General features: G+C 37.0%; 1 protein-coding gene across 6 annotated transcripts in view; it reads left to right on the top strand.

The window, feature by feature from the left end:
- The first annotated feature begins 874 nt into the window (after positions 1 to 874).
- The window catches only part of LOC124406899 (serine/threonine-protein kinase Doa), a 47,203-nt gene continuing 31,627 nt past the window's right edge, over positions 875 to 16,450 (top strand). Inside the window, exons 1-3 of one of the 6 annotated variants that reach the window (XM_046882577.1) lie at positions 875 to 1,006; positions 4,497 to 4,616; positions 11,001 to 11,137. In XM_046882577.1, coding sequence (XP_046738533.1) covers positions 890 to 1,006; positions 4,497 to 4,616; positions 11,001 to 11,137 — 374 coding nt within the window. In that variant the 5' untranslated portion in view covers positions 875 to 889. Of the gene's footprint in view, positions 1,007 to 4,496; positions 4,617 to 7,463; positions 7,590 to 9,603; positions 9,729 to 10,002; positions 10,039 to 11,000; positions 11,138 to 13,863; positions 13,929 to 16,450 lie in introns of those variants that run through there. The other 5 variants (XM_046882592.1, XM_046882608.1, XM_046882599.1 and 2 more) reach the window with 5 other exon arrangements.

The following is a 16,450-nucleotide window of genomic DNA, read 5'->3' as shown; positions in this document are numbered from 1 at the left end:
AGGTGCGTGTGGCATAAGACTTTTGGAGTCACATTCTCATCTTCTAGTTTAAAGACAGCGTCTTCCTTCTGACTTCTCACCGTATAATTGGCCATAATTATACCATACATACTCATAGATAGTCATTGATAAGGTATCGAAATAATATTCCTTTACATAAAAAAGGAAAGCTTCAGGGAGTGTTTTGCATCCAGTGCAGCTCGCCTTAATTGTCTAGTGTAGAAAAACCGCTAAACCTCATTGCAAATCCCGAAATTCAAACTTCGCGCATATTACGGGTGAATGAGGTTGCAGTTGTAACAGAAATTTTTTGGCGAGCAGCCCGAGGTCCACCACAACAATATTGTGTGTAACATAAACTATTCTGATTTTGGTACGTTTACCTATATACCACCGGGTCAGCAAAAAATGTCTAAACTGAAATCGAAAGCGCGGGTAAAGCACGAACTCGTGGCGATGAATCGGCGGGATTAAGACACCATAGACAATGTTGGATCGCGGAAGCGAGGTGAAACGACGGATTTGGGCGCCTGCGCCTTACATTGGCGTCCTCGGCGCATTTGCGATCCAAGCTTGTGGGAAGCGCGGCGGGGCCGAGAGAGAGATTCTCTGGTGTATCGAAATCCCTTCCTCATCGTGCCAGTCGTGACAGTTAACAAACAGTTCCTGGCCGACCCCGGGGTACCCCGAATGCTGCTGCTGTCGTCCAGGAGTTCTGTCAAAGTACAGAAGCTTGCGGAGCTTTTCGCGAGAGGAGAAAGTGTCGATCATATCCATCCATACGTCGCGCCTCCATATGCATAACAATTCCTCGAGATCTATAAAATGATCGAGTTTTACTTGTTGTTCCGACGCTCGTACTCCTAGATCATATCAATTACCCCGAGGGATGAATCGGGCAGCTATCATCATCCGCTGTTATACAACTTGTACTTCCACCGCTCGAAGAGCCTCTCTTTTCCACTCACGGCGTAATTGCTTACCGAGTATTCATCCTCTCGCTAAGGTATATTATGTAATCTAATTAGCATGCGTCATCTCTTCTATCTTTATCGCATGCCCAGGTTTGGGTTCTTGCTCTGTTTATAATTTAATAGTATAATACATGCATACGTATAACACGTTATACTTCACACATTCCGTGCGCACATACGCTCGATAATTTCTCTCGCTATATACACTCGTTCTTCGGATAGACTCATCCAAACGCTTCTATAGTGCAAACCTAATTCTATCGCATCGTACGCTTATGGATATCCTCGTATACAACAGGCGTGATGCGCGTAGAACGTTGAAAAAGCGTGTTCGTGCGCCTGACCTTATGCGCCACTCGCTCGCTGTAGCGCAACTTCAATTCCAGTATGCGTCACGTGACGCGGGTAACACGTGACCCGAACAGGTCCCGAAAACCCGTCGATAGCTTGCCGGGCCGTTTGGCTTTTGTTTGTCGCTGCTCCACGTGATCTGGGTACCAGAGGAAGGCGTAAAACGCTTCGGATAAACTTTTACCGCCGATAAACGTTTCATCAACGTCCAAGCTTGCAAATACTGCACGAGAAACTTTTATCCTCGATCAGCGAGCTCAAACTGTGGCGAAAACGTCTGCAGGGAAATTTATTCAGAATATGAAATCCATAGATTTTCTTGTTTGGTTTCCGGCTGTGCACACTCGACCGATGAAACTTGTTTTTGATACGATTCTGAATAGACTGTAAAAATTGCAGTCAAGACTGAGGAATGTTGATTTGACGGAGAAAAAATTTGTCTATCATTGATTAATTGGGAGATTGGATTCGATTCGTTAAGATTTACATAGAATATTAGAAGTTTTAAGTTATACATGTTCCAAAAAATTTTGCCAATTGTACACGAAACAGTTCATAGAGAAATTAAACCTGTTCCGATCTTATGTCGTAGCAAAAATTCAAAAGAAAACTTGTTTAGCAACCAAATCATACTTCGATAAGTTTTAATGATTAATGATTAATGATTAATGAATGAATCACTTGACAATTTTAATCAAACGGTCGAATTGTCAGTTGTAGGATGTGTGCAATAAGACCTTACTTTTTTGTAGCTACCTGAACCTCGACTTTCCTCATTAATTGTTGAGCAATGAAGTAGACTTCCGGTAAGTTACAGAATAATCTCGGTCGGGGTTTTTGTTCGTGGTCCTATTCTGAATCGCGGTTTGTTATTAAAAGAAATACGTGCCGGAAATGCGTACAGGATTTACTGAGAAACGATAGCGTGAGCAGGTTATATCGCGGTCAACCATTTCTAGATGAATGGAGAAAACAATCAGTGAAAACTGATAAAATTTTCAGCTTTGTAAGATTTGTTCAACCCATTGCTTTCACTATATACACCATATAATTAACGATTCTATTAAATCAATAATTAGCGTCAAATATTTAACTTAAGTATAATTTAACTTATGCCATATTATAGACATGTGTTTTTCAATTAATCCTTTATGTAAAGCATTGTGTGCACACACTGGAACAAAATTGTTCGCATAGACGATACGAAGCAACATTGGTATTTGGCTCAAACCTCATACCATATTCATTCCGTATGGCGTTGGATTAGAAGCCTTGAACTGCAGCTGTATTTGCGTTCTTGCTGTGTAAATCAGTTGTCCGTTTCTCACTCCTAAGATGAGAACGACTTGTTGTTCTTACCATTTCAGAATCATGGAAACAGTTATTAAACGTAACATCAATTCCTGTACTTTATCGGTATATAGTATACATATACTTTAACGAGGAGACATTTGAAAACTTGAAAGTAACAGTATAAGTGATCGAAGAATTGATTACTATACTCTGCGAATCTAAAAAGTTTCAGGGTTTTATAAAGAACCGTAAATGCCAGCTTCAACATCAGAATTGCCTCGTCGTCGATAAACATTACAGTCTAAACTTTTATAATATTTTTGTACAAAGAAGATCAAGTTTTGGGTTATCCATAAAAACTGTGAACAGCAGTCGATAGAATAAGAAAACACGTTGCTAACTAAATTTGAGTGTCATTTTGTTATTTTTTTTTACAGAACTTTTCGTAATCAGGGTGTGTAGGAGCATTCAAAAACCTTAAAACTTGATGAAGTTTGGCATGATTGTTTACAATAATACTATACTCATTATTCACGTTGCACAGTAATCTCTGACGATCATTTTAATTTTGTGTGTTGATTTCTAACAATAATTAAAAAATTGGGATGGATTATACTAAAATCTATGTTTAACGCCTTACTGTTACAGAGGCGTGAGAAACCCACAGTTTTGTAACTGCGATACCGGATTCTCTATTATTATATAAATAACTACGAGTATTAACAAAATGCATGGAAATTAAATAAAATTTGCTTTGGGAATAGTTTTTAGAAACGGACTAAACTAGTTTAAAATCACAATTTTGTTTAATTTATTCTTGAAATTACATTCATGTAATACATGAATGACGTTCTCAATCTATTTTACTGAAAGCTTATCGTAGCCCACTTCAATAATTGTCATTTATTTTTATTTTCAAGTAACCTACAAACTTTAGCCAGTGAACAATGCCAGCCACCATGATGGCAATAATATACTTTTGAATAAATTTTTGAGACACTTGCAGGGTACAACGGTTTTATTTCAATTCTCATTTCGGTCACAAATAGCATCGATGTAGCATTTATATACCTGCGATTGTCGCGTTCTTTCGGTGAAAATAAAAAAATACGTCCAATCCTAGAGTAATCCTCCTGAGCATTCACAATATCGTCAGAAATTTTAGAAAATTATTTCTGTCATCTAATCGCGCGGCGAATGGCAGATCGGAAAATTAAGCATCCACCCAAGAAAAACGATGACGCTGTGCGTCTACCGAGTCAATAATAGCTCAAGTGATCAGGTTGAGTCGCGAATATTTCCCTGGCGTCGATCTAGTCGATATCCACTGTGTGAAACTGAGTTTAAACCTGCAATTAGCGATTATCTTCATTTATCATTTTATCAGACACTTCTACGATACAATTCAATCGTATTCAATATCCTGTAATAGAGGAAATTCATCGGTCCGAGTCTCGGAATTCATGATCAACTCGAATCGCCAAGCTTACAACGGAATGCCTTGTACCCACTGATTCGTTATCGCCAGAGAAGCATTAAATCAAAGAAGTAAAACTAAAAATATCTAAATCAACTTTCGTGATGTTGGAATTATATCTCTATGTACGTTATTGTACATGGCATTCGGCGAGCATCATGTCTCGGAATTTTTAACCTTCTGATAAGATAATGTAATATCATTAATACTTTTTACGGTACACTATGACTCTAGTTTAACAAGTTTGGTAGGCTACTTTGATTCGTTTTATAATTAGTTTCGAAAAAAATATTCACCTTCAAAACCAATGTGGCGTTCAGTTTTTAAGTAACGTTATAAGGGCCGATGCGAACGGAGGAGAGCCTCTCAGTATTGAAAAAAGAATTTCTCATTTGTTGCAGTGGTTTCACAGGGAGTCATGGATAGCCGTTGGTTGGCGATCATTAATATCTTTTGCGTCAGCGGCTAAGCGATTCTCTCAACAGCAGCCAAAATTAATCAAGTTGGCCTCAGAGATTGAGGTACAATTGCTATATATTCTGCTTTGTCCAACTGTTTTATTTACTACTAATAACGATGTTTAATATTTAGCTATAAAGGTCATGTAACAGTCCTACCCTTACCAACCGTGCAAACTCACCGTTTTTCTCTTTTCTTCCTATATTAAATAAACAAATGAACGAAAAGGATTCAAACTTCGGCGGTGCATCGCTCTTTCTTAGTGAAATTCAGGAAAGTTACTTATATCCCGAAAAATATCTCACCATGGCTCATTTTACTCCTCATTCTTTCTGCAATTGCGGAAACTATCTCAATTAGGCAATTTTTAGTCCCTGAAACGCAGGAAATGTGGGAATAGTAACATGTGTCAAAAACCACACATTTCTTTATCGATTTTCGGAATATGAGTAACTTTCCTGAATTCTACTACGAAAAAACTATGCACCGTCGAAGTTTGAATTCTTTCCGTTCATTCGTTTATTTAATATAAGAAGAAAAAGGTCGAGTTTGCTCGGTCAGTAAAGGTAGGACTGCTGCGTGACCTTAAAATACGCTGTACATTTTTAATTTTCATCATCACAAATGTAGCAGGCTGCAAATTGTTTCTTTATTTAATTAACTCAACCAATTATACCATTTTAACTCCATTTTGATCCCTTCCTTCGCTGAGCATACGAGATCTGCTTTCACACAAGTTCTTAGTCTAATTCACAATCAGATAAACACGACTTCATTATCACCCTTCATAAGGCTGTAGGACTTAAAAAAGATGCTCGTATTTATCGGTATATCATACAGATTTTTTTTATTGTCATGGTTGCATAATATTTTGTATCTGCACAGCATTGGATTAACTACACTGCAAGCTCGTAGTATTCTTATATAGTAATTGAAATTCGTCGTTTGATTATCATTATTATTTCCATTTGGTAATTATCTGGACGATTGAATCATCGATGAAAGTTCTTGCGGAAGTTGGACGATCTGATCACATCCTGTAACTAAATAATGCAATACTTCGTAATAGTCGTACCGTGTTATGTACTTAATAATGATATACTTTTATACTTCAAAGTTTGTCCATTATAAACATACACGGAGTTCAAGATCGTAACGTTAGCGTAATGAAAACTAGATAAGAGGCGCCACTTTATTTCTTCTCGATTAGTTGACAAAAGTTGCGGCTGTAAGATGATTTTTTTTTTTTGCTTTAACATGGCCTCATTCACGGCTTACCGCATTTATGAAAATTATCAAGTTGCTGAATAGCGGGGATTTCCGAAGATGTTTCATTATGTTAACGTTATCAATTTCAATTTCGTACTTTACGTAAATATGTAACATCTGTTCTAACCAAGTAACCTTTGAATTTTCAACTTTTCAGTTTATAAATTTTTGTTTAAAACAAAACTAGTACGAATTCGGCATTAACTAATCATATCGGATTTTTACAAGTTTTGAAAAAATCTCGAATATTCCGGGAAAAATTTATCTTTGTTTTCCTTTGCCCACAAAGAATAACTAACGCTTGAAAATGACGAAAGATGTTTTTCCTCTTCGTTGGTATTAAATTTTCTCAATGCAATAATATTTTGAAAAGCTATGATAAGAAGCTGAAAAAATCTACGTTGCATCCGAAAAGAAATATAAGGAATTCAGAACAGGAAAATCTAATTTTACAACAGCTTCAACTGTGCGAAATTGTCTTGTAGAGACAGTCAGCAAGTTACTGTGAAAATATTTTCGCCACTCTTATGGAGAGCGATCTGTTTTCTGTAACGAGAAAATCTGTACATTTAAGGCTTGTTTCCTGTATGGCATGTCGTTGGAATACTTGGGAACGGTTTAAGGCAATGTGACATTACTTCTTTATACAGCGGCGATGAAAATTACTCTTATGAAGTGCAGTTTTTCAAATAATTTACAAACGGATGGGTACGGAAAGAGGATAAAAATTCATACATCTCTATGCTTTGTACAATTACAAGTCATAATTAGCAACATGATTGTAAGAAAACATCGAAAAAAGCTATTTTACAAATTTAGAATGAGTCTTATCCTGCCACGCATGCGTTGCTAGTGATTGGCACATATTTGCTTAGAAAGGTAACTCGTTCCAGTTTTGATCCCAATATATATTTCGATTTTTCGTTCTCTATTTATCGGTGAGCCGGTAGCCAGCCATACCACTCACTTGTCCACTCTATCTGGTATTATTATCTCTATGCCGTTAGAGTAACTCGAAATTCAGATAGAGGGTAGGAAATGAAACTGTTCGCATATCACTTAGTAAATATAGGAAAAATATAATGATTTTTAACCGTGCATCTTTATTAGAAAAATAAGTAGATGTTGAGGATAAACATAACCTCACAAACTAATTATAAATTTTTGGCAAATAATCCGTCTCTGTCTAGTCTGAAGCCTTATTGTACGGATTTTTGATGCTGGATCGAAGGTACGAAGATTAGACTCGTTTATTCTCCATATTTCCACTCATGCAAACCTCCTCATCGCATCCACTCTATCTCTTACTATATCTATGGAAAAAGTTCGGCCGATCGCATTAGTAAGTACCGAGATCGGTCGGGTGGCGCCACCGTACCACATAACACGGAAACACAATTGCGTAGTACTCGTATAGTACTACGCAAGATACGTAGACCGTTCGCTCACAACCCGAGGTAAGAAGTAGCGCCAACCGCTAGCGAGTAGCATCGTGGTAGGCAGACCAAGGAGAGTGAAGAAGAGCGAGAGGCGAGAGAGAGTTCGTTTGGTTATCGCGCGGGAAGCGCCCGGCACATGTCCATGTGTCTTTAGAGGTTCGCAGGCAGGAGACGACGACACGACCATTGCGAGTGCTGTGTGTCAATATATTTTAATTAAATGATAAATTTACGCTGTCGGCGAGGACTGTGATGTTTTACAAAGTGTGGCAAACGCTATTCAGGGGTCTTGGCCACGTAATGAGTTACTGGAAAGCTTCCAACCAGGTATTGTTATCCAAAATATCTCCAGATATCGAGTCGTCCCGTCAGCACGCTACCCTGTTTTCTATTTCCTATTTTCGTGTATGAATATGTGTGTAAATAGTGTGCAAAGTGTGTGTGTCCAACGCCCCGACACACGCACCCTTACGCAACTTTTGGTTTTCGTCGCGATGATGCCGACCTACGTCTCTGGGTCATTTGTGCAATGTGTTTGTATGGCTCCCCGCCAGGTAACCGGCGTATGAATTGAGGGGGGGGGGGGGGGGGGGTTAATTGAACAAATTGCTCCTCGTGTCGATGGCATTCCTGCGAGGGTATCGCTAGCTATAACATCGCCTTAAGTCGCGCGTTACATAAGAAGCTCCGAACTGCTTATGAAACGAAATAAAAATGCGTACATATATGGAATGTAGTGTGTTGTGTATCTTGACCAGGTGTGCACGCACTTATAGGCGGGGTTCGTTGAACGCGAGGTTTACGCTCCCCTTCTACGACTACTTGAGTCAACAAAGTTACTTATAGTCGCTTGTCACGAGTTACTTCATTTCATGGTTAGGTCACAAGCAAGGGCGCGAGTCGTCGCTGGATTTTTTACCTCTAGATTATTTTACTCCTACCCCACTCACTTTAACAACGTCGAACTGCACGCGATGGATTTCTTCGCTAATTAAATAGTCATAGGTATACCGAATAGTATGAAACAAAGCGTTGAGCAGAAGAATTTATGGATCTTGTGGTCTGAGATTTGATCAAAGATGCATCCTTGAATTTTGTGTCATCTGTTCTATTTGTTAGTTACCGCGAACGAAGTATTAGAAAAAGTCGTTTAGTACTTGAAAAAAGCTGGCAAATGACACATATGATTTATCGGACCATCGGATGATTTTATCACAATTCGATCGCGATTCTGCTATTCGACTAACTTTCGAATTTTGTGCCAATTTACCGCGTTCTTCTCATAAAATATTTATAGGCGACTATATACGTGCCGATAAATGCGAAGATACTACAGTCATTATTCGGTCATTAGTATGACTTCTCTAACGGTTTACGAACTCAGCCCCAATCAAATGAAGCTTCGAAATTTTCTATAGCTCATACAGTCGAACCTCGCTAACTCGAACCTCTATAATTTGAAAACCTCTATATGTCGGAGATTTAGTCAGTTCCCTTGCAAAAACCTCTACACTTCGAAGAAAAAACAGAGAATAATTCGAAGTTTTCTGAACGCATCAAAGTCCATTATGTTGCCTCTGTGACTCCAGTTTAAAGATACTCGAAGTTCCAATACCCTGACCTCTAAAGCTCGAAGCTCTTTACGCACTGACGTAAAGAACACATGTCACAACCTGCATCCCATGAGCTAATGCTTGTTAGTCACATGGACGAGTGTTTTCGGATCACAGTACGGTCTCGAAATGACTTCCAAACGTAAACTTAAATCTTTAAGTATGTACGTCCTAAAATAAAGAATACATATCTCCACGATATATATTTGGCGAATTTTCATGAGCCTCTATAAGTCGAATATTGTTTTGGTAACCCTCCATAACTCGAAAACTCCGATAAGACGAAACCTCTCTTACTCGAAGAAATTAGCTCTGCCCCTGAGATTCGAGTTAGCGAGGTTCGACTGTATTGCGAATCAATACGCTAAAATGTCGTTGCATTTCAAACTTCCGAGTACACTAAACACGCAGCTGCATTCCCACGGATCAGCTCCGAGTCGATGCACTCGGTTGCACGTAGGCCGTGCCCTGAAGTTGGTAACAATTTGTCAGAAATCCATACCTTCGAACGTTCTTCTAATTTCTTCTTCACTGACAAATAACTATCGAACGTTTTTCCCTTACGTACGTTTCGAGGGTAAAAAATCCCTTTGGCGAAACTTGCGGCAGGCGCCTTTTTGGGCCCTGGAAAATTGAACTGATTTGAATAGCCCGCGCTGGTGACGCAGCTGCGCGACACGCGACGCTTCGAGGCTCGGCCTTGCGAGCTCAGCCAATCGGACGCCATCTGATCGATCCGATGTCCTCGTCGTTGTCATACAACAGTCTTGTACGTCGCACGTCTTCACGGTCCTGGTTCTCCAGTATTTTTGATTATATTTGGAACCATTTGAGCGAGTTTTATATATTAGCCGTAAGTAAACGCTGCTTTTTTCCCGTCTGCTTGTTAAGATCCTCGAATACCACCCAAACTGACACGTTAAACTTAACGCGCGTGCGTCTCTCGTTGCGTTCAAGAGACTTTTAGCCTCCAAGATGGCCGTGTTGAAAGTTCTCGCACACAGCGTATGGTACACAGGGTAGTACACAGCATAAGCCTCGATAGCACGTCACGTTTTACCACCGCCGTCGTTTTTATTTTAGCAAATATTTCAAACGATAGCACCCATAGCGAACTCTCTTCGTTGAATCGAATGTCGGACATGGATTGTGTCTCATTCAAGGTTGGGGTTTTTCATTAACATCGATTTTGCACGGATCCGTGCATGTAGTTTATCACTCCGTATAGTTAAATGTTTAATCAAGTGTATGTCGTGTTATTTTTATCTGTTTGTTTAATTTTTAGTTGAACGAAACATCATCCCAACAGAACACATCGTGCTAATTTACACTTGTCTGGACGAGTTGCTCGCCTGCATCTTTCAAATCTTCTTGTTTCGACACACGGATTGAATAGACTTTCGTCGCTTGATTGGAATTTAATATAGTCATTAAAGTATAAACTAGCTCTTCACAAAGTTTACTCAATATACTCAGTCTTATCTCGAGTCACGTTATTTATCTCATCTTCCCAAATTATACAATTTTTCCACAGTCAGTTGTTATTCAAGTTTGATGCGATCAAGTCTCTGAAAACTTCTGCGTTGAGTATCAGAATTGATTGAAAAAACGTTTGTCAATTCTCCTTGCTTTGCTCAGCGATTTATCTGAGCTTACCGAACAATTGAAATAGGCTTAACATGTCTTTCAAACTCTTAGGTGTACAGATATGATACTTTCGAAATAATCTGATTTTACAATACAGAAAACATTTCTCATCAAACGCAAAATCTGTGAGATAATGTTAGAATTGTATCAAGAGTTTTTACTTATATAACGTAAGAAGTAATGAGACTTGAAGTGGTCGTGGGTGTTTCGCATGTCTAAAAGTGATACGACAGACCTTGATTTAAGATTTGACTGTAATTTACAAACTGGTGTAAATTAAACACTAACCGCTGAAACTTTGCACAAATTTTTGCACACATTTAACACATCGCTGTCCTCAATTTTCTAGCGACAAATTGTTCATACTTAAAAATTTAACATGACTTAATTATTTTACAAGCAAATATAATTTTTCATCTACGAAGAATTTTCGATTGAAACAAAGAGATGTACTAATCGATACATTTGTACCATTCAGATGCCACGCAACAGAAGGCGCCACCGTTCTCGTAGCACCTCGAGGACCTGTTCGCGCTCAGCGGTCTCTCCTCAGTACGAACACAAGCGCAGACGAATTGATAATTATGACAGCCCTCACAGCAAGGGAACTTACAGGTGAGTAAATTTGACCATAAATTTTCACCCACGAATTTCAGGGGGTTGAAACTAAACATCTTATACTTTGAAGAGAGCTGGTTTTTGCCAAAGAAGTTTGACAAAGAAACTCTAACTGCGTCTTAAAGTATTCACTACACAATTGTTGCACTTTTCACAGGTATCGACGAAGCAATTTGATTTTAATTTCACAAAGCGGTGAAGTTAAGGTCAATGCGTACCATCTAGCATGAAAATCATTAGCATCATGCACGTCAGTCGGACTATACACAGCCGGTTTGAAGCATATAATTGCGAATACGGTTACTGGAATAGCTGTTTTAAAATTTATACGTTACTCTTCTATAAAAAGCATTGCTCTTGTCGTCAATTTTGGTCATTAACGGTTTCGGTTCTGAATATATTTTTGGCATTATGTTGATCTCTGTAATGTAGCGTCGCGTTTCAACCGGACAGATGTGCTGTTTGTAGCTCGTCTGATAGTATGAATCAATTTTTAAGGAGCCGTGAACCAAGCGTGGTCTTTTTTTTACGTTGCCTTTGACAGTGATTGTTTTTCAAAGCGAAGCTTTATTAAACCTGACAAATTTTTGCCATTCTTTTTCTCTGTACTTGTACGGCTGTTTTGTATTTCTGTTATATTTTTTTTCTTTTGCGTAACAGTATCTGACTATTACTGTAATTTTTATCTGTCTTGATAAATTATCCGGATAAAGAGGGAGATAAAAATTACATCTTTTCTTGTGATGTCAATTTCACTAGATTTCAACACATAGAAAAGTAGCGTTCGATCGTTGAGCTGCTGGTTTGATTATTGACAAAATATAAAAATACAGAAAACAACAGTCTCTTCAATTAGATGGTGCAAATCCGACCTGACAGTTTATTTATTTTTTTGTTTCATCCAGCAGTAAATCATGCATGTCAGCTGTATATCAAAGATCGATTGTATGATTAATACGTAGAGAAATGTTCAGTTAAGCATTATCACGAAAGTTTACAACTTTCATTACTTGTGCATTCCAACCTGTCCATATACCTCCATGTTGGATCTAGCACAAGGCGCAAAGGGCTAATGATTTTTGCCAAATCGTGAACACACGTGTAATTCATTAAGTCGATGTACTAATTTATTTACAAGAAAAGTTAACATTAAATAAGGATAGAAAGTTCAGCATTTGGTTACCATTTCGTATTTCAACTTTGACACTCTCAGCAACTGTTCAATAATATTTTAAACATAGTTACACAATCAGCGCTAACTTAGAATCTAATCTTGCTCTTATGATCTGGTGTAAAAAGTGTGTCAGAATAAAAAATGACAAACAAAAGTATTAGAATCGTTTCAGCCGTCTGACATTTTTTGTAACTAGACTTTCGTGGTTCAAATTTACAGCTTTTCTACTGTTTTTTTTTTTTCGTTTTCTATTTTTCCTTCCATCGAGTGAACGTCTTATGAATCAAAGTCAATTCGTATCATAAAAATTAGCTGGAATCGGTCCTTTTCTCTTTTTATTCTTTTTCACCAAAACTCATGACTATTTTAGTTATCGATCGATAACAATAACTTTATACAGCAACATCTTTTCAACAGATTAAAAAGTTATACTCACACAGTGGACAGAAAGGTGAACTTCATCTACACGCATCGGTTTGAATTCCACACCGTTAACCGAATACTAAATTCATGTGTACACAACGTCGGTCACATTACAGCTGCTTGATATGATTTGATGCGATGCGACGCGACGCGCAAGCTCTTTATTACTATTTAATGATTCTTCTTGGTTCTTCGTATTTCATTTCATATCATTTTTTGTTCTCATTTCATAATGACATCGGATTACAATTTACTTTGTATTTGGTCTCAACAAGAAATAGTTTTCAGTCGGGTGTCCACATGGCCGATACCATGTTTACTGATCGATCCATTCCAAATCGGTAGTTCCAAGAGCCGCGGACTAGATTTACATCCGACCAATAATGACTGCACAAAGATTACCCCGAAAGCTTGGACAGTTTTCTTTTCCTGTAATTTAATCTAAAACAGTTTCACACAATTTTCATACGTAAGATATAACAATTTATCTTCATTTGATTTTGCATCGAATAGATCGGCGGTTTCCTTTACATCCACATGAATCTTCATTTTATCGTTGAGACAGACTTTGGTTTTTATTGAATTTTATTTTCAGTTTGCTATTTCTCTTCAATCTTTATTTTTCTTTTGTCTTCAGTACTGACTAGGACAGTTCGACGAAGCATGCAGACACTGTATTCATTTTGAATACGTATTGCCTCGAAACGATTCAACAACATCTCTGGCATATTTTTTGCCAGCCTGCAGCGAAGATTGAATTCTTATAACTACAGCGAATACTAAACCTGTATTGCAGGTGTTGGAAACTTGATAAAGTTCTGGCGTCTATAGTACCCGTTATGTATTTGGAAGGAGGGCAGACTTCTTTTGCAGATAAGAAGCGGACAGATTACGGGAAATAATTATGATGCGTCAACGTCTCTTATCGTAAACAACCGTCGCCGACGTTCTTGCTACATAGTCATGTTCTCGGTACAATTACGTTTAATCTTGGTTATTTCTTGACTTCACGACGTTGAGTTACTTCAGTAGCTGATCAACCGTTCGTCGCGTTAAAGCTTATGATTGAATATATTGTGCATGAAAAAGGAGAGTGAAGTTACGTGTTTACCGCTAGTTTTTACTAAAACATTTTATCGAAATGGTGAAATGGTATTGTGACAAAATGTGCCCTCATTTCACGTCTAAACGGTACGTTAATACAGTTTTCATAGAATAGTTGAAACTTTTTGTATAAATTCAACGCAGTTATTGTTACGCATCGGTAATTCGATATTGCAACGGTATAAAAGTGTTGTGAAACTAATGAAATCTCACTTTTAAACGTTTCGCAAATTTAATTCGCATTGATCGTACATAAAGCACATTTCACGTAGTTTCCTGAATAATCTAATTCAAAACTATTCATCCAACCTTATTTTTATTACTGAAAACAATGATTGACTGAAAAATATTCAGGATCAATGAATGTTACTTTACATATAAATTATTGATAACACAAAGTTAATGTTCATGCTGTAGAAATAGGGGTTTTGTTTCATTGAAATTGGCTGGCAGAAATCATTTAAGTATTATTGCGCAAAATATATTTGAAACGATATTTTTTGCCAAAAGGTATAACCATTACATTGCGTATTACGTGTATACGTATAGCTTCAAGTTGGCAATACTTATGCATCCATACACTCATCAGCTTCACAAGACGGTATAATAATTAATTGAAAACATGTACGCTATATTGAAATTATTCTCGGAGCTTGCATGCGATCCTCGTTTCAACATTAACAGTATTTATATATACAGATATTATATCTGCATAAGGCAACCGTGACTGACTACAACCTTTTAAGGTTTTCATCCTCTTTCGTAATGATTGCTCATATTTATTTAATTATTTATTTACTGTCTTTCTTATCAATGCACCATGTCGATTGAGATTTATTAATATAGTAATTTCCGCATATATATATATATATACATTTACTGTTGAAAAAAGGTAAAACGAAATTGCAATATGTGCGTTATTCTTGATCAAAATAAAAAAAAATTTTTAAAATATTGCTCGATTATCACGGAAATTTAGCATCGATCGCAAGAAAATCAATAGTACGAAAAATTGACGATCTTATTGTTAAATGTATCGAATTAAACGAGATAACGAAGATCGGTGCAGTCGAAGGAAAATAAGAAGAAATGAACGACGAGAGAACCGCTCCGGTTCGTCCGGCCAATGCCGAGTCCAAGGCTCGCCTTCCACTTCTCTCCACTTTTGTTTGTCCGTATATCGCGAGAATGTATTCATTGATACATACACACGTAGAGATGCGTTGGTACATGGATAGATTCATGCGTACGTATGTCGTCGTGGTTCTGCTGCTGCTGTGCCACGGTGGGCATAACCAACCAGAGCGACGACGATGCTGTCCGTTTCATAAAGCCTTCGGGAAAGTCAGTCTGTGCTTTAGACGTTCGTCAAGTGGTCAGAGAGTGAGACGTAAACCGACGAACTAAGTTGTCTTTCCTTTCGATGATAAATGATTTTTTTTTTTTTTGTTTTTTTTTCCCTTTATTTTCTTTCTTTCGCGATGATAGCACGGCTTTGAACGTTCTGCGGAGAATAACGAAAACGCGATAAAATTTACAATTCATTTCCACTCTTGTAGTCTAAATCGTGCTATATTAAAAGATACAAAAATGTGATTGAGTGATCTTTGTTGTTTTAACGATAATTATCTCTGCAAATCGAGTGTCTCACTGAAGTGCGATAAAGTGTGCAATTTTTTTTTTTTTTTGCATATTCTTATAATATACCGACGAACAAACATCTTTTAAAATCCTTGCTAAAGTGTTGTTTGTATGTTTGTTTTTTCTTATATTCTTCTTCTTCTTTGCGGTAGAAATTTAAAAACTAAACTATTGATGTTCTCAAATTTTTTTCAAATTCATTTAATTTGTTTCTGTTCAAAGTTTTTGATTAAATTTTTGAACGGTTTTTTAAATCGGGATAGATTTTGACTAGTTATAGGATATATATTTGCGTGTGCGTTGTAATATATCCTTACGTTACCCTGACATCGGTGAGATGGATTTTATAATTAACAATGTTGATTCGATATTTATGCAGTAAATTGACAGCGTTGAACAATTCATTGCACTCGAAAATTAGATTTTGAATTCCATATTTAAAGAAATATATTCATTGTATTTCTTTCATTTCTTCTTCGAAACAAATTCAGTAAAAGTCAATTTTAAATAGCGTTATTGATAATCGTTTATAATGGCAACTGACGTATAATAAATATACTTTATTTTCACGTGTATATCTGTAATATATTCTCAAAAAATTGGCAAGAAATAAGTAAAGATTTTCATTGTTTTGAAATTATCGAAATTTCATATAACGTCCAGTAAATGAATGATGAAAAATTTTCTCTTTCCTTTTTTCAAACAATTAATCCACTAGGTTATGGCATGAGTTTATACACATGGTTCAAAACATTGTCCAAAGTTAATTCTTTTAATGAATTTCGAATCATTTTCTGCGTGAATTTATTACAATTATTTGATGGCAGTAACAAAAAAAAAATAAATGAAAAAATACTCGAGTTAAAACGAAATAATAATTCTTGGATTTAAATAAATAAACTGCATTCATCTAAAAAGTATCTTAATCAACTATCAGTTGTTTCGAGAATGCATCTCTTCGATGATTT

Source organism: Diprion similis, chromosome 1, assembly GCF_021155765.1.
Source record: "Diprion similis isolate iyDipSimi1 chromosome 1, iyDipSimi1.1, whole genome shotgun sequence".
In the NCBI taxonomy this organism is placed as follows: domain Eukaryota; kingdom Metazoa; phylum Arthropoda; class Insecta; order Hymenoptera; family Diprionidae; genus Diprion; species Diprion similis.
This window is presented reverse-complemented; position numbering and strand designations above follow the sequence as displayed.